Raw genomic sequence first — 26,087 nt, 5'->3', positions numbered from 1 at the left:
AGGGGACGCAGTGTGATGATGTCATTAGAAGAGGACCAGTTAAAACCTCAAACGGTGGAAACCGAGGAGGAAACAGTGATGGAGATACGAAGTCTCTTTATCCAATTTGTGCACAGAATCTCCCACAGCAGAGTCATGAGAGAGGAGCAGCTCTCCGAACAGAGGAAGTCTTCAGTATTTAAGCACAATGCAGCGTCATACTGCCTAGCAACAGCCACGTCATCTCTTATGTTGAGAGGAAAACATTCTGGAAACTTTGCTGCATCAAAGCAGGTGGCATATTATGGTTCTCTGCAAAACAGGACAACAAAGTTAAATGAACACTCTGTATTTTTCCTTCACAAAAAATCAATTAAAACCATTAATCACTATGCAAAACGTATATACGATGAAAGACAACAGACAACAGTTGGTTCATTAGTTAATTAGTGTTTCTTTAAACAGCCAATAAATAATGAAGCCAGATAAAAGCACAGTGAAGCTGTGATATGAACAACGTCTTCAAACTAAAGGGTCAAATCAGTTCATTATCAACTTCCACATGGCTCCTTTATAATAACGAATGTACACACACTATGTTCAACATTATTTACATAAAGTAGCCTATTTTTCCTACACAGATGCTAATTAGTCTGTCATTTATAAACACTCTGGATTAATAAATGATTGTATATGTACTTTTAACAGCTGGTTTGGCTCCTTTAAAGCCATAACAAACATATTATGATCATAATATTATGATAATAATCCTCTTTCTAACCCATAAATACATCTAGTTCATCATTTAATCTATGTTCAACCCAATAAATCGCCTTAAAACCAATAGAAAAAATAAATAAAATGAAAACAGTCGCCGTGAGGTAACGTCACACAGGCCACGCCCACCCTCCATATATATTTTACATAGAAGTGAATGTATTTTAGCAGGAAAGTGTCTCTGTGACCGTGGCGACGTGGAAACAGTCGTAATGAACACGTCCTGGCGCTGATTGTCTCGTCACAAATCATTCTCTGACACACTCATTTGTTTTCCTGTTCGCAGCCGCTCGGCCGTGATTAATGTTCCTCCTCGCTCCTCAATCCGCTCCGCTAACGCAGGAAATACATCATCATGGCGTTAGTTAGAGGATCACCTGGACTCACACACACACACACACTCACACACACACACACACACACACACACACACACACACACACACACACACACACACACACACACACACACACACACACCTACACACACACACACACAGGAAGCTGCTTTGTCGATGTCCAGAGGTTCACGTGTCCATCAGCCTGATTGGAGATGATTAAACTGACAGATTTCACACTTTTACGGAGGCGTATTGCATTCACTTCAATAATAATTTAAAAAAAATGTTTTTCTGAGTAATTTATTTTTTGTTCGTTTTTTTGAATATTTTTTTCTGTTTTTCTGACTAATTATTTTCTGTTTTTCGGGGTATTTTTTTCTTAGCTTAGCTTCAGGATTTCAGAATCCTGTGAGAAGCTCCTCCACCTGCAAGTAATGATTTCAAAATAAAGGTGCTACATCAGACACTAGTAGTGTAGTAGTTTCCTTTCAATATAAATCTAAATTTACTTGAAACACAGAGAAAACAAGACTGTATTTTTTGTAGATATGCTCTACAAAAAATACAGTCTTGTTTTCTCCCATGGATGTATGTTAAGCAATGTAAAAGAAAAGCGCCTTAACTCATTGTGTTATGAGTAGTACTTTTATTTTGAAGGATGTGACGTGTGTAGCTTGCCTCGGGAAAAGTTTGTTGATGCTTGTGTTCGAGCCTGTCTTATTTCCAGTAAAAACAATCTCATTCTACTTAAAATAAGACTTATCGTATTAAAAAGTAGATTGTTTTTAGACACTTATTACGTCTTTCAAGCAGATTTTCACTTGAAATAAGTAGAAAAATCTGATAGTGGATCAAGTTTTTCTTTCTTATTACAAGCAGAAAAAAACCTGCTCTGACTGGCAGATTTTACTACTTATTTCAACTGAAAATTAGTCTGAAACAAGTGAAAATGATCTAAAAACAAGTTTAGATGATGAATCTTATTTTAAGTGGAAAGAGATTAGTTTTGACTAGAAATAAGACAATATATTCTTGGAAAGATTTTTTAGTTTTTGCAGTGTAGTGTAGTGTAGTGTAAAGTTTCTTGGAAAGAAGACGAGCGAGCAGCAAACATTCAGATGGGTTATTTATTATTTGCTCTCAGACAAAAGTGAAAGTGAAAGTGTGGCGTCTGCAGTTGGACCTCCTGTGGCCCTGGACAGAGTTTGATGTCGCTGCTTCAAAGAGAAAGAGCCCAGAGAGGATGAGGAGCTGGGAGCCCAGTGCTGCCTCAGCACCGCCTCCATGTGTGTGTGTGTGTGTGTATGTGTGTGTGTGTGAGAGCAGGGATTTGGGCGCTTGAAAGCTCCATATCTGCTCCAACAGGGGAGTTTAAAGGTGCAGAGAGTTGTTTGGGGGGTGTTAGTTGGTTTCTGTATGTGGCTGAAGGCGGCTGCTGCGGCTCACTGTGGCTTTTATTGATAAATTCAACATTTCCTGGAATCGTGTGCCTCGTTTTCACAGAACAAACCAGGTAAATTCATGCAAAACCGCTGATGCATGTTGCCTTCAGGGACAGTTTTTCAGCAAGCAGTCTCTGTATTTCCCTCTAAAACAACTCTGTGTGGCAACGTTGTGTTATTATCTCATAACGTGGTGAATGTGCAGCTCACAACTTGTCCACCAGAGCGTTGTGGAGTTGTTGGATTGTGTATTTGATGAGTTTGATGAGGGAAACCAATTAAGAAATCCCATAATGAGCCTCCGTAGCGTAGCTCTGAACAGCTCACGGCTCTGCTCCGCCGTTCTAAAAATAGCTTGCACCGACAATTAAAGGTAACGAACCTACTGCTATGACTATAGGGATTATGGCAATGGGGCCAATTTGCCAAAATGTTGAACTATCCCTTTAAAGATGGACGATGGATTCTTGTTTCTTGTTTTAAACCTCAACAAAATATTCAGCTGAATGAAGCAGAGCATCAGGAGTCGTGACCTGTAGTAAAAACATGGCAGCAGTTTATCAGCTTGATGCTTCGCCAGAATGAACTCCCTTTAATCTTCACATCTTGAAACTGTTATTTTTTATTCATCCAAACCTCAGAGACTATCTAAAGGTTCAGATATGAAACTGATCCAGTTTTCCTTCCCTGCACTCGACACGGTCTCAGATCAGATCTCTGGGAGCTTCATGTCCGTGGCCTCTTCCCTCCTCCCTCGGAGCGTCGTCAGTCTGAGGAAAACACGCTGCGGAGGAAACCAGGTCAACACAATCACTGACCTCCTTTAAACCGGTTTCCTCAACACGCAGCCAAGGCTTCTCTTTCCCCATCGCACTGCAAAAAATTGTCTTATTTCTAGTCAAAAATGTCATTTCTAGTCAAAATAAATCTACTTCTACTTAAAATAAGACTCATCACATAAAAAGCAGCTTGTTTTCAGACACTTTTTTACTTTTTTCAAGCATATTATCCACTTTAAATAAGTAGAAAAATCTGACAGTGGAGCAAGTTTTTCTTTCTTATCACAAGCACAAAAACTTGCTTTCACTGGCAGATTTTTGTACTTATTTCAAGTGAAAATTAGTTTGAAACAAGTGAAAATGATCTAAAAACAAGTTCATTTTTTAGGTGACGAGTCTTATTTTAAGTGGAAAGAGATTAGTTTTGACTAAAATTGAGACATTTTGACAAGAAAGAAGACACATATTCTTGGAAAGATTTTGAGTTTTTGCAGTGTGACAACCGCAGCTGCTTTTCTTTTTAGCGCAAGTTGCTCGCTTATGATTACAGCTTTGATTTTCCTTCTTTTTTATTCTTATTATTATTACGCAGCTGCTGCCTGAGAATAATATAAAGCCCAGAGGGCGATGGGCCCAGCAGGGGGGGGGCAGCACTCAGGGTGATTGTAGGGCAGCAGCTACATGAGTGTTTGCAGAGTGAACTGGACTTTAATGGAGCGTGTGAACATTAAACTTCACATGCTGCGACTCCGCACCGACAGGAAACAGCAGCAGCAGCAGGAGAAACTATACTTCTTCTTTATGTGTTGTGTCATTTTTCTGCTTTTTGACGGAGCTGCAGGGGATGTCACGATGACTTGTTTCCAGAATTAATCGTGGTATTAAACGCCAGTTACGCCACAATTACTTGATCGTAAAGATTCCTAAATACCAATTATGTTGGAACCATATCGGCAGATGTGCACCAAAGTAAAGGTCAATGCACCAACGTAACGTTGAATTGGTAGGAATTTAAATGTTAGCGTGTCATTTGTTACAAAAAAAAGCAAAACAAAACCAAACATGAAAGATTAAAATAAACATAAACATTTGGTATAGATGACAATTTATGACCTGAATATTTCTCCTGGGGGATTAATCATTTGTCCTACATTAATAGATACTGTAAATGTTTTGTGTAAACAATGAGTAATGTAATTATATTTTGACTACACTGCAAAAACTCAAACTCTTACCAAGAATATTTGTCTTATTTCTAGTCAAAACAAATCTCATTCTACTTAAAATAAGACACATCACATAAAAAGCAGCTTGTTTTTAGACACTTTTTACTTCTTTCAAGCAGATTTTCACTTAAAAAAAAATCTGATAGTGGAGCAAGTTTTTCTTTCTTATTACATGCACAAAAAACTTGCTTTCACTGGCAGATTTTTCTACTTATTTTAAGTAAAACTTTGTTTGAAACAAGTGAAAATGATCTAAAAACAAGTTGATTTTTAGGTGATGAGTCTTATTTTAAATGGAAAGAGATTAGTTTTGACTAGAAATAAGACAAATATTCTTGGAAAGATTTTGAGTTTTTGCGGTGTATATTTGAGTATTTTACACATTCATAGTGTTGTGAAATTAATTAATGCATAATAATCGTGATAATCGTAATACCGTACCAAGAAAACTTATAATCGTGACATCTCTAGTGTGGACAGAGCAGGTTTTTTTTGTTCTTTTTAATGTAGGACAGCAGCAGAGTCAGCGCCGCTCCCTCAGGAGCTGGAGCTGAGGCTTCATCTCCTGCTGTATTCAGAAGAAAAGGTGTTGGCCTGTGGTTCTGTGCAGAGCTCACAGTGTGTGTGTGTGTGTGTGTGTGTGTGTGTGGTGGGGGGGGGGGGGGGTGACATGACGCAGCAGTAGAAGCCTCAAGAGGAGGAAAAAGAAAAAGCTCAGAGACACTGAGTTAACAGCAAAAGGTCAAGGAGCTGGTTTGGAAAGCAAAAGGTCTGACTCTGCTGGGGGGTGAGGGGGGAGAGAGGGGGGGGCAGTAGGGAAATGATTCCTGTGATTAAGTGCAGTCGGACTCTGAGGGCAGAACTTTAATCGGCAGTAAAAAAAAAAAAAGAAACAGGAGTGAAGCTGCAGCCGCTGCCAGAGAGGCCGAGCAGAGAGAGGCTGAATGTTAATGCATTTACACTGTGTTGATTAGCATGCTAGCTAGCTGCATATGTGTAGAAATATGCAAATAAGTCAAGTCAGCACATAGGAGGGTAGACAACAGTTAAATAAAACAATGATAATAAGAATACGTTTGTACAACATCAATAGAAAATAGATGTAAAAACAAAGATAAGACAGGGTAAAACAGTGAAAGTAATCATTCATGAAACAGTTAAAAAGTTAAAAAGGGAGAAAGAAATAAGTGTAAATATTAATTTACAAGTGACTAAATACGGCTGTGAGGTGACCACGCCTCCTTGATTTGCATAAATGAGAAGAGCTGGGAAATAAATGATGCAGTATTTCAAAATAAAAGTCCTGTGAAAATAGTCAAAAGAACATTTTTATCCATATTTATATGGATATTAATTCATTTATTGAATTATTCACTTATATATTCATGTATTTATTTATATTTCTGAACGTATTACCTGATTGATTTATCTATTATTGATAGATTGATTGCTCTCGTTCATGCACGTTTGCAAGTTTTTTTTCCTTTTCATCCAAGCTCTGATTGACTTCTGGATTCTGGTCTCTGGATCGTTTGGTTCTGGTTTAAACTGAGTAGTGTGTGTGCCGGTTTAGGTTCGGGTTCAGGTTCAGGTTCAGGTTCAGGTGTGAAGCTGCCAGTCAACCAGCTGACCTCTGACCTCCAGCTGCCCTTGTCCTTCCTGCTGCTGCATGTGGAGGCGTGGCCTCTGTGGTCTGTTGAATGATGCAGCAGGTCTCTGCTCTCTGCCGGGTCAGAGCTGCAGCGTGTGGAGGTTCAGGAGTCAGAACATCGGTGTAGCCTGTCGGACGCCTCAGCAGATTCATGACAGAGCAGCTCAGCCTCTTCTGAGCCGCCGCCCTCAGGTCAACACGTTATTTAACATCAGAGCTGCTCCTCCTCATCTTCCTCTTCCTGCTGCTGCGGCTGATAAACATCTGATCATTTATATTTATAAACCCGATATTTAAAGGGACATTGTGTAACTTCTCCTGTTATCTATTCAAGAAAATCAATTATTTGGTTCAAAAGTCTGTTTTTCATTAAAGCAGAAGTAAGCGATCCGGTGGTTTTGTCTAACTTCCTGTCAGCAGATGGAGTTAGCAGTCCCCGCCCTCGTCCCTACGTCACCACATTCACGCGCATCCCTTGGCTGCACACACAGAGAGGACTGCCCCTTTATGCCGTTCTCTCTCCTCATTGGATAAAGGTTGTAGGATACAAGGAAAGTTTTCTCCTGGGCTCAGAGCAGAGCAGAGTGACTGACAGACCCGTGTTTCAGACCAAACACTCTATAGAAGTGATTGCTGTCGGAAGATACAACTATTTAAGACTTTGATTAACACAAACATTCACCTTACTTCTGCTTTAACTGTTCTTTTCCTTTGGCCATACAAGCGAGACCACAACGCTAGATGGGAGTAATTCCTACACAATGTCCCTTTAACACCCCTCTCCTCTCCTCTCCTCTCCTCTCCTCTCCTCTCCTCTCCTCTCCTCTCCTCTCCTCTCTGTCTCTCTGTCTCTCCAGCCTGTGAGCTGATGAACCAGGGCATCTTGGCGTTGGTGACGTCGACCGGCTGCGCCTCGGCCAGCGCTCTGCAGTCGCTGACGGACGCCATGCACATCCCTCACCTGTACATCCAGAGGAACAGCGAGGGCTCGCCGCGCACGGCCTGCCAGTTCAACCCCAGCCCCGGGGGCCAGCGCTACACGCTGGCCGCGCGCCCCCCCGTCCGCCTCAACCACGTGATGCTCACGCTGGTGGAGGAGCTGCGCTGGCAGAAGTTCATCGTCTTCTACGACATCGAGTACGGTGAGTGACCTGCAGAGGAAACTGATGGATGCTGAGGCGGCTTCTGATTGGCTCAGACCGGTTGGTGTTGTCATGTTGAGCTTTATAATGTGAGTCTGGTGGAGCCGTGTGCACATGAAGCTGCTGCTGTTGTTGGATCATCAGGATTCCCACGAGTCCTGGACGATGGTTGACCAACTTCCCAGTCATGGGAAACACCTGGAAAATGAGAAAATAAGTCAAATGTCCTGGAAAATCTTGAGTTGTCCTGGAATCTTTGTGTTTCCAGCGTTGGAGCTGCAGTGGCCTGGTTTAAACACTAAAACTACATGTTTTGGGATTGTTTTTATGATGAATTTGTCATAATTTCTCAGCATGTCAGAGATTATTTCATAGATGAATTAAAAAGCCTCAGACTGCACATCTTTAAATCAGAAGAAACAGAGAAACAAACTGGTTCAATGAACAAAATAAGGTTCAACTTCTCCTCAGGATGGATTTGACGGGGGATGAAGTCGTTCTGCTGTTCAGTCTGGTGATCAGCTGTTTCCTGCTGCAGTACACGGTCATGTGTCATGTGTTTATTTTGTTTTTTTATAAGCTTTATTGACAACAACTCATGAGTTTACACACAGATGAACACAAACAAAGCAACATTATAAACACAGCAGAGGGTTTAAAGGTGACAAGACAAAATATAAATATGTATTCAAAGAATATGTTCTAAGCTTTAAGAGGAAATGTAATGTTTGAAATAAGCAGAGAGTTCCAGAAGATTTGGCTTCTTGCCAAAAAGTCTTAGATTTGTGTTTTTTGTAATATGGTTAATATGATTAACACATGATGAGACTGGGACCGTGCATCCAAACAGAATACACTGTTCCAACACAAAGTAAACTGGAGGTAAATATGATCGGTGGTGAAACAGTGGGTTTACTCCAGAGGATGTGATTGGCTGTGTTGTGTTTGTTTACATTTGCACCTGTGTGTTCGGCTGCACAAAACCAAGATGGCGGATTAAGACGAGATTTTCCAGATGATCCTGTCTGAATTCAGACGGGACTCTGCAGGAAAGCGGACACATACTGTATGTGCTGCAGGCTGAACTCATCCTATTAGTTCAATCTGATCCAAGATCAGTGTGTTTTACAGTTATTTCAGGGTCTAATTTCTATTTTAATTATTGATCCACCGTCGTTCAGTGAAGAAGCCTCTTCCTACTTGAACTGTAACATCTTCATTTATATAAAATCTGTTTGGTGTCGTGGTTTTGGCGACTGGTATGAAGACGCATCGCTGTCAGGACTTATAGTCTGGAAAGTACGGTATATTATTAATTATATTATTAATAAATTGTTGATTGCAAAGGTGGAAGTTAAGCGGTTACATCACCGATTATAAAGACGTGTCAGCGTTTAGATTTGACCTTTCGTGTTTATGTCTCCTCTGCTTCTTCATCAGTGAGTCAGTGATCGATACTCTGGTCTGGTTCAGGAAGCCGTGGACGAGCTCTTAGATCTTATATCTTTCTCTACGTGCACATTTAATATCTGAGAGAAAATCTGACCAACTTATTCTAAACATGGACACCTGAATGTTTGATCACAGCTCAGTCTGATGCTTCTCTACGGGACGTCCGTGTTTAAGCAGAGATCAGAGGTTTCTCTCCTCCTGTTTCATATTTAACGTTGTGTAACCAGTCAGATAGTTTTCTCTCACCTGATGTAGGGAGCAGATCATTGAGAAAAGCATTAGGAGGATAATATAAGACGGACCTAAATGATTCTGGATGTCTCGTGGCCTCCAGGAGGTTTTCTACATGACGGATGCAGCAGCAGCAGAACTTCACCATCGACTCGGCAGCAGCAGCAGCAGCAGCAGCAGCAGCAGCAGCAGCAGCAGCAGCAGCAGCAGCAGCAGCAGCAGCGTCTGTTTGGGAGCAGCTCACCATGCAGGACTGTGTCTTAATGAAATCACATTAGGACCCATAGATTTCTGAGTCCAGTCGATACAGGATGGTGGCAATTACAATATAAGGATATAAACAGATGGCGGCGTTTAGCCTCTCAGATGCTCAGGATGATTTAGAGAGAAGCCGGCGGCTCGGTGAAACATTTAGACCGAGGCCGAGCAGAGCAGAGCTGGAGACGCTGTGGGACTCACACACACTCACACACACACACACACTGGAGATGGATGGGAACATCTCAGCTGGGATGTTTCTGCACAACGTCAGGGATTAAAGCTTCTGGCCCATTGGTTGTTTGCGTTTCTCGATTCCTGTGAAGATTCTGATGCTCAACAGGAACTTTCTCACCTGAAAAACCATCAGAACTTCACAAAGTGGTGATAAAAAAAACTGTTTCTAGTGTTTAAGCAAAACTAAACATTTAATTGCAGCAGCTGCAGCTTTTAAACATGACAGGCGCTGCAGACCTGGAGCTAAATGTAAACCCTTCTTCCTGTGGTCAGAACAGGCAGAAATACGTTTTAAAAATAAAAAACTTTGAGAATAAAGTCGTACATTTCATACGAGAAAAAAGTCATAACATTACAAGAATAAATCGATCAGACTTTGAGAATAAAGTTGTAAATTTACGACTTTATTCTCGAAGTTTGTGATTTTTTTATCTGTCAATGTGGCCCTAATACTCCAAAAATATAAGAAGTAATAAATAAAAGCACTGATGCAATATGATAAAATATGATACCTGCACATAAAAAAACTATATATATATTTTAGTAATCAGATGTTATTTTATGTTCAGAACATACATTAGCCTTTAACAATGCATATAACCACAGGCTACATCAATCAGCAGTGGTCTGAGCTAGGGGGGAAATTAATAATGGAGAAGAAAAGAACATGAACAACATATCAGATGTTGAAAATGTTGAAAGTTTTATAATTTCATGGAAAAATGAAAATGAGCTCATTTTAAATTTGAAGGCAACAACACGTGTCAGTGAAGTTGGGACAAGAAAACCGAAAACCAAAACGTTAAAGGAGCAGTGTTGTTCCGTCAGAGTGTTGAAGCTGCAGCTGGAGCTTCCTCTCTCTCAACATGAGCTGGTTTCACATGGAGCCAAACGGTCCAGTTAGAACCAGTTTAGAGTCCAAACCCATTGGAATTTCAGTGGAATTAACCTTTTATTAAACCCAAAGAAATAAATATTGTGTCATGTAAACATTCAAGAACTTTATTGTCAAAGTACAGTCACCTGCTATAAACTGCACTCAGAGGGAATTAAATAGATTAAAAGAAAAACAGCAGAATAAACCTAATAAATACAAAAGTCCTATATTTAAATATTAAAGCAGAAGTGAGTGATCCGGTCGTTTTCTCCTAATGCTGCGTTCCAGGCAGGCTTTTGAAATCGTAAATTACGGCTTCAAGTCACAACTTACGTCTTTGTAGCGTTCCAGGCAACCCACTCGTGTTTTTCCGACCTGTTTTACCGGTGAAAGTCACTATAACGGCCACTCGTAACTTCCGACCGGTGAACTCGTACCAGATCGAACTGGTACCACTTCACGGTCGGAAAAATACGAGTTTCCTTGAACGCACCATAACAGTCCTCGTCGCTACATCACCACATTCACGGTGTTCCTTGGCTGCACACACAGCCCTGCATGCCGTTCTCTCTCCTCATTGGATAAAAACTGTAGGATACGATAAATGTTTTCTCTTCGGCTCAGAGCAGAGCAGAGGGACTGACAGACCCGTGTTTCAGTCCAAACACTCTATGTAAGTGATTGCTGTCGGAAGATATAACTATTTAAGACTTATATTAACACAAATATATCACTCACTTCTGCTTTAAGTGTTTGTATAAATAAATTAAAGGGACAATGAGGAGTTTTGGAAAAGCGAAGTGTTTTCACACTACATTTATGAGCCTCCGCACCGTGAAATTCTTTGACCGGTGCAAGACAGACTCATGTTTTCATTCATCAAGAATTAAAGTCAGAGGTTGGAAGACGATCACATACCGTCGTAGTTCCCACCATAAACGGAGATTCGGCGGCGTTATTCTCATGACTCGCCACGAAACCGAAAGTAAAGAAACGCTGGTCGGCTCGCCCAGCATTTCCACCACCACTAATAATAACAAAATAACCATAGAGACAAAACCATAGATTTATCTAAAATGGGCCCATTAACAAGTGGTAACGTAGATTCATCCACATTACAGTAATATGAGACTTTTTTATTGTCACGGAATTTTTCATTCTGCCGATGGAGAAACTCCTCGTTGTCCCTTTAAAAGAAAAGCAACAGAGGAGGAGGTGAGAGCAGCTGATAGAGCTGTGACTGTAGTTGTGGCTGTGACAGCAGGAGGTGAAGGAGCAGACTAAACCCTGAGGAGCTGAGACAGTTCCTCCTGACAAGATGTAATAACAGGAGCTGGACCGAGAGGAGAAGTAATATCAGAGCTGTCGTTCACAACACCTCGCTCTGCTGGGAGAAAAATACAAAATAAAATAAATAAAAAACTTTAACGAGACTCAGTTTTCTGCCTGACACCTCCTCACCTGCTCAGGTGCAGTCAGAGAATAGGCTACAGTATCCTCCACTAATCTAAAAGTGGTGTTTGAACAAAAAAGGCGCAACTTCTTTAAAAAAAGGTTGAATTTCCAAAAGCAAAGTTGAAAACGAAGACAAAACTTAATTCAATATTAATAATACATTTTTAAAATGATAAAAAATACCATAAAATGAATTAATGAATGAATTAAACAATAGTGATAGCAGCGTTTTAATGAGCCTGTTGTAGAGTTTTTAGTTACAGTAATAGTTAAATGCAGTTGAAGAGCTTCACTTCAAAGGTGTGTGTGTGTGTGTGTGTGTGTGTGTGTGTGTGTGTGTGTGTGTGCGTGCGTGCGTGCGTGCGTGCGTGCGTGCGTGCGTGCATGCGTGTGTGTGTGTTAGAGACACGCTGCGCTGTGTGTTCCCTCTCCACCAATCAGCATCAGCAGCGTCTGAATGTTTGTTTCACTCTCTGCATGTTGATCATCGTTAACGTTAGAGCTTCTCTCTGGTGGATTCTACTTTCACTTTCTCCTCCTCCTCCTCTTCCTCATCCTCTTCTTCTTCTTCCCACTCCTCTCCTTCCTCCTTCTTCCCTCTTCTTCCTCCTCCTTCATGCTCTTCCTCTTCCTTCTCCACTTCTTCCTCCTCCTCCTCCTTCCTCTTCCTCCTTCTCCTCCTCCTCTTCCTTCCCCTTCCTTTTCCTCCTCCTCCTCTCCTTCCTCCTTCTTCCCATTCCTCCTCCTCCTCTTCTTCCTCCTCCTCTCCTTCCTCCTTCTTCCCCTTCCTCCTCCACTTCTTCCTCCTCCTCCTCCTTCCTCTTCCTCCTTCTCCTCCTCCTCTTCCTTCCCCTTCCTTTTCCTCCTCCTCCTCTCCTTCCTCCTTCTTCCCCTTCCTCCTCCTCTCCCTCCTCCTCCTCCACTTCTTCCTCTCCTTCCTCCTCCTTTCTCTTCCCCCTCCTCTTCCTCCTCCTTTATCTTCCTCCTCTTCCTGCTCCTCTCCTTCCTCCCCTTCTTCCTCCCTCTTCTTCTTCCTCCTCTACCTCTTCATCTTCCTGCTCCTCCTCTTCCTTCCTCCTCCTCCTGTCCTTCCTCCTTATTCCTCTTCCTCCTCCTCCTCCCCTGAAGGCAGCATCAGTGTTCACTCCTTCTCACTCTGTGTAAAATGAGTTCAGCAGCTGAGACTCAATCAGTGGACGGAGAGCTTCATCATGATGATGATGATGATGATGATGATGATGATGATGATGATGATGATGATGATGATGACAGGGTGACTCAGCACTTCTCTGGTCTGTGACTGGCTGAGTAACGGTTTCGGCCTCTCAGAGAGTTGTTTTGTTGTGATTTCAGGAGGAGATCGATGTTTCTGCTGCTGGCGGCCATATTGTCTTCTTCCAAAAAGCCTTAAAGTTACCACGGCAACGCCTCCACTTTATGTATGAGCAGTAAATAGTGTAAATACTGAGAGCGAGCGCTGGCACAACAATACTGCAGTAACACTTACTCATACTGTCTTCTTCCTTTATTAGACTCCTCTTCTCCATCCATCCATCCATCCATCCATTCGTCTGTCCATCAATCCCTCCCTCCATCCATTATCCATCCATCCATCCATCTCTCCATCCATCCACCCATCCATCATATCCATCCATCCATCCATCATATCCATTATCCATCCATCCATCCCTTAATCCATCCACTTATCATCCCTCCATCGTATCCATTATCCATCAATTCCTCCATCCATCCATCCATTCATTATCCATCCATCCATCCATCCATCCATCCATCCATCCATCCATCCATCCATCCATCCATCCATCATACCCATTATCCATCAATCCCTCCATCCATTATCCCTCCATCCATCCATCCATCCATCCATCCATTATCCATCCATCCATCCATCCATCCATCCATCCATCCATCCATCCATCCATCCATCCATCCCTCCATCCCTCTCTCCATCCCTCCTTCTCTCTGAGGACAGATTTGTTAGTTAATCCTCAGATAGAGAAACAACCTCCTCCTCTTCCTCTCTGGACTTCATCACATCAACATGAACTAAACCTCCGCCTCCTGTTTCTTCCTCTTGACACTAATCCGCTCTTCTTCTTAATTCCTGTCGTTCCCTCGTGTGCCTTCATTCCTCCGTTCGTTCTTTACATCCAAACTTTAAAACTCATTCATCCGTTATGATCCATCTCTGTCTCAGATCATCAAACAGATTTTAATATTACACACAGATAACCCAAGTAAACACAAAATGCAGTTTTTAAAAGCTCTCCAAGCCTGTGTGAAAAAGTAATTGCCCTCCTTGTTAAATCATGAACTAACTGTGATAAACCAAACCTACAGTAACACAGTGGTTCGCTGGTATAGCAAAGCTGGAGAAATTTAATTGTATTTAATTTTATTTATTTATTTTTAAAAAAAGGACAATGTACATTAATAACATCAGTTCTTTTCTCTTTTTAAGGAAGAGAAAAGAGGAAGCCCAACGTAAATGCACCGGGATTAGCAAGTAGCTAATTTTCACCCTGACTTTATAACACTTTCCAGATTTATAGATGTCAATGATTTAGTTTTTTTCATCTTTTTTTTATTTAATTTCTTTAATTTTTGGCATGATGATCTCTCAGTTTACTTCACTTCACTCAAACAGGCAAAAAAAAAAAAAGAAATGTGTAAGTGTATGTCTGCATATGTATAAATGTGGATAGATTTGTTGTAAAAGTAGAAGTGCACAAATGATACAAAAAATGTTGCATGGCGACATTATGTTTCAGTCCTAGGAGTTTACTAGAGCGATGAGTTTCTTCTGTGTTTTGATACATATAAATTATCTAATTTGTGAAAGGATTTATTTAAAAAAAAAAAAAGGTGGTAGACAACCTAAGTTGCAATGTAAGAGTTGCATTATTATAATTTTTTTGTATTAAACTTTTTTTAATTTTCTTTTTCTCAATGGATGAAACAATTAAACTAAACATAAAAACTGTGAGAATAATAGAAGAGCATGGTGGTAGAAGAGGAAGACGAAGGTCGGTTCAGGATTCATCACATAAAAGTTGAAAAAAGAGGACAAAGAGTGGGACACTTCACTTAATCTTCCTCTAAGTCCTCATCGCTCCCATTTCCTCCTCTTCACCTTCATCTTCATCTTCACCTCATCCCTCCTTCCTCCCGGTGGCGGGGTGTGATGAGAGCAGCCATTAGCGGCGCGGCTCGGCTCGGCTCGGAGCAGGAAAACCATTTATACAGATTACAGGCTGATTGTTGAGGTGGAGGAGGAGCAGATGAGGAGCAGATGAGGAGCAGATGGGCTCCGAGGTTCTGCTGTCAGGTCCGTTGTGATGAAGATTGAAGCAGCAGCTCCTCCTCCTCCTCCCTGCTCCATGTTTTTAAAGGTATAACATGTAGGAATTCCCCCCATCTAGCGGTGCGGTTGCATATCTGAACGTATTCTTGATGTTGCATTCACCAGATATCGGGCAGATGTCAGACAGACAACAGAAGCTGCATGTAGGGACGTCACGATAACAGATTTTTTTTTGTACGATTATTGTCAGAGAAATAATCCCGGTATTACGATTATCACGATTCATATGCATAAAGTAATTTCACAACACTATTAATGTGTAAAATCAAATATAGTTAAAATATACATTAGCAATTATAAAATATTTTAAATATCTATTAATATATAACCAATTATTAATCCGCCAGGGGAAGTGTCATTAAGTGTGTGTCAAGTCATTAATTGTCATCCATACCAAATGTTTAAGTTAATTTAAATATATATTTTTTTATTACAAATGACACTCTAGCATTTAAATTCCTACCAATTTAATGCTACGTTAGATAAATAGACCAGTATCTGTGCATTCACCTTTATTTTGGCGCCACATCTGCCGACACGGTTCAGACATTATCTTTTGTTGGAAAGTGACGGTATTTAGGAATCTTTACGATCAATTAATTGTGGCGTTTAATACCGTGATTAATTGTGAAAACAAGTAATTGTGACATCCCTAGATGCATGTAACAGGATAAACAAGCGTCTATGTAAACAAGTGGTCCGCCAGCACGAGGCAAAACAATACAGGCCTGGCCATGAACGGACCGAACCGGCTGTGAATTGGCGGCCAGAAGCAGTGTTGTCAACTTGATGACTTTCTCACTAAATCTGGCAACGTCGCAGATGTGAAAGCACAAACCTCCAATAAAAAAAGATGAGCCTATTCAAGTTATTTGAGAGAGAGACAGACAGAGATACAGAGACTCATCAGTCAAAAAGGTTCAAAAGAGAGTTCTGCTTGAAAGTGTCTCCTTCAAGTTAAACCTCCCAGAATGCTGAATTTGCAGAAAACATGCTGTATTCAAATGAGGAGAACTAAAAAGTGGACAAACTTTTCAATTTTTTGGTGAAAGTAGAAAGTCTCTCCGTTCATTTGAGAGATTCTGTGTCATTTTAGTCACAGCACAACATTTTCTGTGGCCGTGTGAAAAGTAGTAGTAGGAAAAAACTCTGGCACTGAATGAGTTAACATCTTTAGGACGATTCAAAGCTGCAGAGGAGGAGGAAGAGGAGGAGGAAGAGGAAGAGGAAGAGGAGGGGAGGGGGTCAGTGAAGACATCATGGAGGTGAATGAAGTGTTAAAGGGTTAATCTAAAGGTCAATAAAGGTTGTTTCTTCACTAATGGGTTTTTAACAACCTCTGTCCTCCTCTCACCTCCTGCTGGGAGCTCTCACCCATCCTCTTCCTCCTCCTCTTCCTCACTGCTCCTCTTTCTCCTCCTATTCCTCTTCTAATTCACTCTTTCTCTTCCTCCTCCTCCTCCTCCTCCTCCTCCTCACTGCTACTCTTCCTCCTCCTGCTCCTCTTTCTCCTCCTATTCCTCTTCTTCTTCCTCCTCAGCTTCCTCACTGCTCCTCTTCCTTCCCTCCTCTTCCTCACTGTTAACCCCTCCTCTTCGTCTTTGTCCTCACTCCTGTTCCTCTTCTTCCTATTCCCCCTTTCCTTGTTTTCCTCCTCCTACTCTTCTTCCTCCAACTCCTCCTCCTCCTATTCCCCTTCCGCCTCTCCCTCCTCGACTTTCACTTCCTCCTCCTCCTTCATTCTTCTCCACCTGCTCCTATTCTTCTTCCTCTTCCTCCTCCCCTTCTTCACTGCTGCTCTCTCTCCTCCTCTCCTTCCTCTCCCTCCTCTCCCTCCTCCTTCTCCACTTCTTCCTCCTAACTCGTTTAGAAAGTGCAGTGAAGCGGTTTAAACCAGTTTTTGTCAGGATCTTTTTTTAGTTGATGATGTGAAGTGGCCAAATTTAACGGCGGCCATGTTTAACCAGTCCAACACAACCATAACCAGTTTATGAAGCGTTGAACCGTCTCTTGTCTTGTGACTCGTGTCTGGAAGAACAAACGTTGCTCATCTGGTTTTTAATTTGAAAACACAGGGAGAGAAGCTGCGTCCTCCTCCGGTCGTATTCGATCATTAAACAACGAGCGTGATCGGATCAGTAGAGACCGTGCTGAGAGGAGGAGAGGAAGGAATCTGAATCCTTCTTCATTGTTTTTCAGAATAAAGTTGATCACACAAATAGTTTCATTGATAAACAGGAAGTTGCTTGGAACTAGTTTGCGTGGCGGAGGGATACGACCAGTGGCTGTAACGACTCTTCACAGGAACTCGGGTCCACAATTTGATGTTTATGGAGCGTTTCTTTACCTTAGAACTGTAGGAGGTGAACACACACACACACACACACACATAAAGTCACACACACTCACACACCGTATCAATATGGCCGCCGCGCTGCGTGGCTCGGCTCCACTGAGCATGACGCAGCAGCAGCAGCAGCTCAACCACATCAGAACCTGCTGACTTCAGATCTAAACACCGGCCGACCGTACACACACACACACACAGACACACACCGGCTGGACGGGTGTGTGTGTGTGTGTGTGTGTGTGCGTGGCGTGGACGACGGGCTGCAGTGCGCTCTGGGAAACGGTGTTTTTCATCAACAGCCAATCAGAGGCAGCTGTCAGGCGGAACACACGGTCGTCCTGGGAGGAGACGCTGATAGAGACATCCACACCGTGACCGAGGCCGACTGTGTGTGTGTTGTGTGTGTGTGTGTGTGTGTGTGTGTTGTGAGTAAATAAACACACACACACACACACAGCTGTCCCAACCTGACCTCAGCAGAGTGAGTGTGAGACATAAACACGTTGGAAACTGATTTTCTTCTGCATGTTTACGCCTCAGTCGGACTGAAACTGGACCATGTGTGTTATTATCTCATAGCGTGGTGAATGTGCAGCTCACAACTTGTCCACCAGAGCGTTGTGGAGTTGTTGGATTGTGTATTTGATGAGTTTGATGATGAGGGAAACCAAGAAATCCCATAATGAGCCTCCGTAGCGTAGCTCTGAGCAGCTCACGGCTCTGCTCCGCCGTTCTAAAAACAGCTTGCACCGACAATTAAAGGTAACGAACCTACTGCTATGACTATAGGGATTATGGCAATGGGCCAATTTGCCAAAATGTTGAACTACCCCTTTACTATTTCACATTTAGCTGTTATGTATAGAGTTTTGAAGTTAGATAAGAAGAAAAATAGGAAGCAATATTTTAAGTCAGATGTTGAAATGTTATTAATTTGAGTGATGAAATATTCATATTGATTCGATAAACTGTCCATGAGGAAATCAGCTCTTCATCCTCTTTAAAAACAAACTTTTACAACTTTGTTTTCATATCAACACTCTGCTGACCTTCTTTATTTCCCATGTGAGCTGTAAATTCAATTCAATTCAATTTATTTGAAGTGGGACAGTGCAAGTTCATGAACGAAACATAAAATCGTAAACAAGCCGTAAAGCACCTTAGAAGAATTAAAGTTTGTATCAGTCGTGCAGCTTACGACGACGACACAGAATCCAGTTGTATCAACATCAAGAACTAATAAATCAAACCAACAGAACTCAAAGTGTTTGTTACTTCCTGCTCTGTATTAGAGGACCAGTGTGAAGCGTCTGAACCTCTAACCGGTATTAAACCACAGCTCTGAATCCCTGAGGATCCTAATATAAATCATATAAATGGTTCTTAAATGAAGAAAAATTCCCCCCACGTTGTTAAAACCCCTGGAAGTGCCCGAGCGTCCTCCAGACCTCGGAGTTGTTCACCTTATCTAATATTTAATGACTCATTTGGCTCCAAAGTCATCGCTTCATCTCTTGTAGGTCTCCGAGGTTTAGTACCTTTTTAGATATTAAAAAGTTCATTCTGGCCATTTTCTCTTCAGCCTTCCTCTGCAGCTTCTTATTTATTAATTTTTTATTTAATTTTGTGAGGAGCTTTTAATTCTCCAAACTGTGGGAAGGTTTACACCACACACACTGCATCCGTCTCTAGAGGAATAAAAAAAACGTCTTATTTTGACATTCGCTGCTTCGTTTTAAAGCAAAGCAGAGCTCCATCAGGCCGGGGCAGAGAGGTCTGTGGCGTCGCCTCTCTGTTAAACATTAGAGATGCTGAGTTTCATGTTCACACATAAATGAGATCTGTCTGGAAAAAAGAGTTTTCTAGGTAGGTAGGAAGCCAGCTGTGATTGGCTGCGGCCGTAGTGAGGATAATCGGTACAGAAGACGAATGTTTTTATTCCAAGAAGTAAAGACGTGGGAGAAAAACTGAAGAGGTTGAAACTGCAGTGAGATTTATTTTTATTTTTTAATCCCACAGCTGTGAAACAGGTGTGAAATGTTTGTTGGTCCCGGATAAAGATCAGCTCCATTAAATCTACATTTCCAGTTTTCAGACAGAAACGTTTTACAGCTTTAGAGACGATGATGTAGAGACGCTCGGCTCAGCCGCTCTCTGATTGGTGGAAAAGGAACCCAACCTGTTGCTGCAGCTGCATGTTGCTCAGTTAAACTCTGCAGCAGCGTTTCCTGTTTAAACCTCCTCACACATCCACAGTCTGAATGTCAATCATACAGCACTTAAACATGTCGTACAAGAATAAGATATGGATTTAGTCAACGAGGCTTCGTGACAAAACAAACATACATTTATGCACATGAAGTAGCAACAAGTGAAAAGTGTTCTAAATCTTCTTAAAGGGACATTGTGTAACTTCTCCTGTTCTCTATTCACGTAAATCGATTATTTGGTTCTTCAGTCTGTTTTTCATTAACCAGTAATCATGCCGTTACGTGCAGCGGCTGTCGTCCGTCTGCTGTCTGCCCAATTTCAGGTGAATGCAGCATGAAAAATATGACTGAGTTGCTTGCGATCTACAACCGCAACGCTAGATGGGAGGAATTCCTACACAATGTACATTTAAAGGGACACATATGCTGCTAAATATGAATCTAACTTTATTGTACATGAACCAGTTCAGCATCTCATCAGAGTTCTGTCTTCGTCCCAGTTTACATGCAACTGGGAAAATTGAATAATGGACGGAAACATGTCCTCCCCCTCAGCACTAGGGGGCGATATGCGTTGTTTCAGTGGATTGATACGAACCTCTTTTTGGTCGACTTTTCTGTCACATATGGATATGAATAACTTGCACATGCATTGTCCAGCTTTTAGGCAAAATACATGCAGAAGAAAATCACATTATCTGGGTTTTTTAGTTGGATCTGGAGAAGTCTGAGTCGGTCTTACACGTTCACATGAACTTTAGTCGTCCAGTTCTAGTTGGATTAAGGCCATAATTAGTTTTTTTCAGCTGTCATGTAAACGTATGGTGTGAAGTAAAGTGAAGTGAAGTGAAGTTGAAGCAACAGATTCAGGATATGAGGTTTTTTTTTTGGTGTCTAACGTGTAACAGGAGAATTAGCATTTGCATATTCTTCCCCCTCTGCTCCAGCTGTGGTCACGTGACCTTCTCACCTCCACACGGTCTTTAAATGTTGTGTTTGCATGAATAATTGATCCAGCTCTTCTCCTTCTTCTCCTTCTTCTTCTCCTTTTGGCCTCTGTCGTTTTTACTTTTTAATTACAAAGGGAATGAATGGAAACTTCTCCGTCAATTGAGCTCGGCTGTCAAACGGTGCCGTTCACCCCTCATTGGGCTAAACTCTCCGAGAGGATTAAGCCGGTCTGAAAGCCACTTAGCGGAGCTCGTGTTGCTTCATACATATTTAAGGCCCAAAGACAAAACGCTGTTAGACAACGGCTCATTGGCTCTCAGCTCGTTAGCTCCGTTAGGTTCTGTTGTGTTGTGTTCTGTTGTGTCTCCGTTAAGGGAAAGGAAACTCGTGGAAACTCCGTCGGTTTCCTCTGATTCAACCCGTTTTTTTCTGACGTTTGAAAGGTCAGAGGAAAAGTTTTTCATGCACTTTGAAGTTTGTTCAAAACTTTTTACCGCAAAGTTCAGGTGTAGGAAAAAACAAAAACAACAAAAACATCTAGAAACAGGCCCAGAGGGAGGTCGGTCGGAGTTTTTTAGGTCTTTAAAAGTGTAAAATGATCATTAAATAACTGGAGTTCACCTTCTCAGTCCACTGCTGTTAAAATAAAACACAAAGTCAAAGTTTAGAAAGCTTAGATAGATAGATAGATAGATAGATAGATAGATAGATAGATAGATAGATAGATAGATAGATAGATAGATAGATAGATAGATAGATAGATAGATAGATAGATAGATAGATAGATATTAAAAAATCACTAGGTTAGAAAAAAAACAGTAGAAAAATATATAAATATGAGATAAATACAAGAACACATAGATGTGTGTAAAAGGTAGAATAAATAAGATAAAAATAAGAAAAAAAAAATGTGTTGCACTGTATTGCGCATGCAGGGTCCAGGGAATCAAACCCAAAACCTTCTTCATTAATATTATTATCAGATCTGGAAGAAAAACTATATTTCTGATACAACAATATTTGACAACGTGTCAAATTTGACCCAAAAACAACAGGAAGTTCTTGGATAAATGAGGTTTATATGAGTAAATTTCCCTTAAGTTGTTGATTTCACTTCATTTTTAATGATTAAAACATCAACATTGATGAATGAATCAGTCAGACAGTTTAAATGAAGCAGAGCAGAGGACAAACAGCAGCTCAGATGGTTTTATTGTGTCAGTGCGGATCAGAGTGAAACATACAGAGAACACCATGATTACGTTCAATTAAACTGATCTGTGAAAGTATAAATTAATAAAAAGCTGTAAATAGAACGTCCATTCAGTCCTTCTCTCTCCCTCTGTGTTTATCTGCGTCCTCATTAACCTCCCTGCTGTTTATCCTTCTGTGTGTGTGTGTGTGTGTGTGTGTGTGTGTGTGTGTGTGTGTGTGTGTGTGTGTGTGTGTGTGTGTGTGTGTGTGTGTTGCTGCTGCTCTGCTCCTGTTTCTTTTTTCTTAAGTAGAAAATCTTTAATCTAATTCCTGCAGCTTTAACATCTGAGAACAGTGAGAGCAGAAATGTATCTTCACCACTTGACCTCAGATACTTGAATTGATCTGTGAACACTTCCTCCTCTGAGACACACACACACACACACACACACACACACACACACACACACACGCTCGGTGCAACACTAAATATAATACATTTATAGTATATACTGCAGCCCAGTAACTCTGTGGTTTCTGGTTCTTCTTTGAGGTGGAGGTCAAAGGTCAGAGACCAGTTTTTCTGGGTTTCGACCTTTTGACCCCCCAGGAGACCAGACTTTAAATATTAATATATAATGTAATATAACATGATGTAATGTAATATATAATGCAATATAATATAATGCAATGTAATGCAATGCAATACAATGTAATGTAATGCAATGCAATGCAATGAAATGTAATGTAATGCAATGTAATGTAATGCAATGTAATGCAATTCAATGTAATGCAATGCAATACATGATGTAATGTAATGTAAAGAGTAAATCTACAGGTGGAGCTGTAGGGAGTGAGTTAGCATGATGATGATGATGATGATGATGATGATGGACCACAGGTGTGTTTCAGCTCGGTTCAACTGTTAAAAATTAAAAGGGTTGAGTTTGTGCGAACCAAAAAAAAAAGAAAAAAAAAAGTTGTGCGATGTCGAGGTTGCTAGGCAACAGCGGGATCACCTTGTATTGATGATGCACAGAATCCTCCGTAGAGCAAAGCAGAGCAGAGCAGAGCAGAGTCTCACTTCACTTCACTTCGGCCTTGGACGGTGGTCGACGGTGTCTGTGAACGCAGCGTCCTCTGGTGTGTGTGTGTGTGTGTGTGTGTGTGTGTTAAAGTGTGTGTGTGTGTGTGTGTGTGTGTGTGTGTGTGTGTGTGTGTGTGTGTGTGTGTGTGTGTTGTGGCCCCGGTACAGCAGCCGCCTCATTAATGTGTGTTTAATAGTTGTGTTGAAACAATGGAGAAGAATGGAGAAGACTCATCATCCTCGTTACTGGAACTTTATGTTGTTTCTGTTTTATTTAGGAGTTTTGTAGATAATTAGAAACATGTAGAAACAATTCATCAGAACCAGAACCAAGACCAGAACCAAGACCAGAACCAGCTCCCTCTCAGCTCGGTGTGAGCAGCTTGTGTTTGGTCGTGGCGTCGCTCTCGTGCACCGAGCGGTGGCAGTTTCCCTGCAGCCTGATCACCATCTGGTGGGACCAGAGCAACACACACACACACACACACACACACACAGACACACACACACTTGCAGACACACACACGCGTCCAGCTGCCATGCAGGATGATGGTGCGACGCGTTCGTGTCCGTGTGGTTAAGTGACTCTGATCCTCCCGGCGGCAGCAGCAGTAGCAGTCACACACACACACACACAAACACACACACACAGAGACACACACACACTCTCTTGTGCTGCCTCTTGTTTTAAATCTCAGTGGGAATGAATGTCAGCTAAATGTCAGTGTAAATTGCTTTGAGTCCTTCTCTTCTCATCTGTAACTTGATATAAAGTCTCATGGAAGCAGCAGAGTCCAACGCTGTGGTCGCACACACACACACACACACACACACACACACACACACACACACACACACACATCCTGCATAAAACACACTCTGAAACCTCCTCAGTGTTTCTTTTTATTCCATTTTTCAGATTTGGTTAAGAGTGTGTCTTACAGACCTTGAACGCCTCGTCAGTTCCTTCAGAGCAGAAACTCGTCCTTCACTCAAACACAACACGGTTTCATTCTGATGGATGTTTCCACATCTTTCATTCACTTCACCTTGATTTTATAAATCTATTTTTCTTCCAGTCTCAACAAGATAAAAAGGTGAAAAAGATAAAATACTTTTTCTTTTTTTCTTTCTTTGAAGTCGTGAACAGACCTGGAGCTGCATCCCTGCAGCAAACAGCTGATTCACTCATCAGCTGATAAAATACCAACTTTTTTATTTAGTTTTAGTTTAAAAAAAAGGACAAAGAGGTAAATACAGAGACTGTTGATGAAAAACTGTTCCTGAAGGCAACGTGCATCAGAGGTTTTGCATGAATTTCCCTCTAAAACAACTCTGTGTGGTAACGTTGTGTTATTATCTCATAGCGTGGTGAATGTGCAGCTCACAACTTGTCCACCAGAGCGTTGTGGAGTTGTTGGATTGTGTATTTGATGAGTTTGATGAGGGAAACCAAGAAATCCCATAATGAGCCTCCGTAGCGTAGCTCTGAGCAGCTCACGGCTCTGCTCCGCCGTTCTAAAAACAGCTTGCAGCTTGAAAAATATTCAAATTTTCACACAGAAAATCATTAAAAATACATAGTTTTATACATTTGAAAGGACAGTCAAGGTCAGTCTATCAGCTTTATCCTGGAGCTTTCAGCTTCATCTCACAGTCTTCATCACTGAAAGCTCCTCAGTAAGTGGACATTGAGTCAAACCACTGATCAGTGAACAATAGAATAATTTATAGATTGTTTCCAGTGGACTTACCTGATCGTTAGTGTCTATTAGGATAGATAGATAGATAGATAGATAGATAGATAGAACTTTATTCATCCCGAAAGAATTTATTCGGCCAGGCCGCTCCAGAGGAAAATAACTTAGTTAAAGAAAATAAATAGGATACAAAGAGGCAAATATATGATAAAATATATCCTGCAATGTCTAGACAATGAATATACATGACAAAGGAGCAACCTAGATATAAGTTAAAAGTTAAAATATAGTGCAACATTAATTTAAAAAGTGCTGTAATACAAAAGTCAGAAAAAGCAGAGCTGCTCTTCTCCTCCTCCTGACCTTTGACCTCTGGTCGACTCCGCCCCTCCTCCCTCTCTGTGCTGCCGTCACTCTGAGGTCGTGACGTGTTCGGACGTTTCTGCTGCTGCTGCTGCGTCATCAAGCTTCTTCCCCGACGGCGTGACGGGGATTCACACAGACAGGATGACGACAGGGAACGGGAATAGAAGCAGAAAGACGGAGGAGGAGGAGAGAGAGGGATGGAGGGATGGAGACAGAGGAGGAGGAGGAGGAGGAGAAGAGCGTTCATGGTTGATTTCTCTCTCTGCTCATTTATTCAGTGACAGAGGAAACTTCACAGACTCGACTCGACTCTGCAGCAGCTTCTTTATTCTCTAAGCAGCTTGTTGGATGTTAATCAGACTCAGAGGATGAAGAAGACCAGGAAGACCTGACTGAGAGCTCAGGGAGAGGAGGAGGAGGAGGAGGAGGAGGAGGAGGAGGAGGAGGAGGAGGAGGAGAGATAAAACCAAACATCTAAACCCTCATTGTAAAACTCTGAACTCACTCAGCTGATTAATCTTTGTTTCTGTCGGCTGCTTTTAAAAGCTAACAACGACACCCCGCCAAAATAAAAGCCCTTAAACTCTCAGACCATCAACACCAGTTTACAGCCTCATCCTCCAACTTCTTACTGGTTTCACCGACTCAGACGTTCAGAGCAGAACAGAACAGATTATTTTCTCCTCGTTTGTGCCGAGAAAACCGTGAAACAAATAGTTAATAACATCTAAACATGTGAATCTTTATTAGCTCCACTGGATGTAAAATAAACAAGAAATAATAAACTAGTTTAAAAAAAACATAAACAGACAGAAAAATAATACTTACAGATAATAAAAAGTATAAAGTAAAGAAATGATCAAACACTTAATAATAAGTTGTTTTACTTTTACTTTTATAAACTGTGTTTAATCCTCCTCTTGTTCGTTAATAATTAATCTTCTTCTTTGGATTTAATTTGTCTTAGAAATAATTATTCATTCTATGAACTTCATGAG

At 41.3% G+C, this 26,087-nt stretch overlaps 1 protein-coding gene across 1 annotated transcript in view; it reads left to right on the top strand.

Moving 5' to 3' along the window:
* The window catches only part of LOC311003122 (glutamate receptor ionotropic, delta-1-like), a gene marked incomplete at both ends in the record, with an annotated part of 637,202 nt that overhangs the window by 390,137 nt on the left and 220,978 nt on the right, over positions 1–26,087 (top strand). Inside the window, one exon of the mRNA XM_083994807.1 lies at positions 7,052–7,336. Within this exon, the coding sequence (XP_083850933.1) occupies positions 7,052–7,336 (285 nt within the window). The remainder of the gene's footprint in view (positions 1–7,051; positions 7,337–26,087) is intronic.

Source organism: Trachurus trachurus (genome assembly GCF_905171665.1).
Source record: "Trachurus trachurus genome assembly, chromosome: 19".
In the NCBI taxonomy this organism is placed as follows: domain Eukaryota; kingdom Metazoa; phylum Chordata; class Actinopteri; order Carangiformes; family Carangidae; genus Trachurus; species Trachurus trachurus.
Note: the sequence above shows the minus strand (reverse complement) of the source record. Positions and strands in the feature narration are given on the sequence as shown.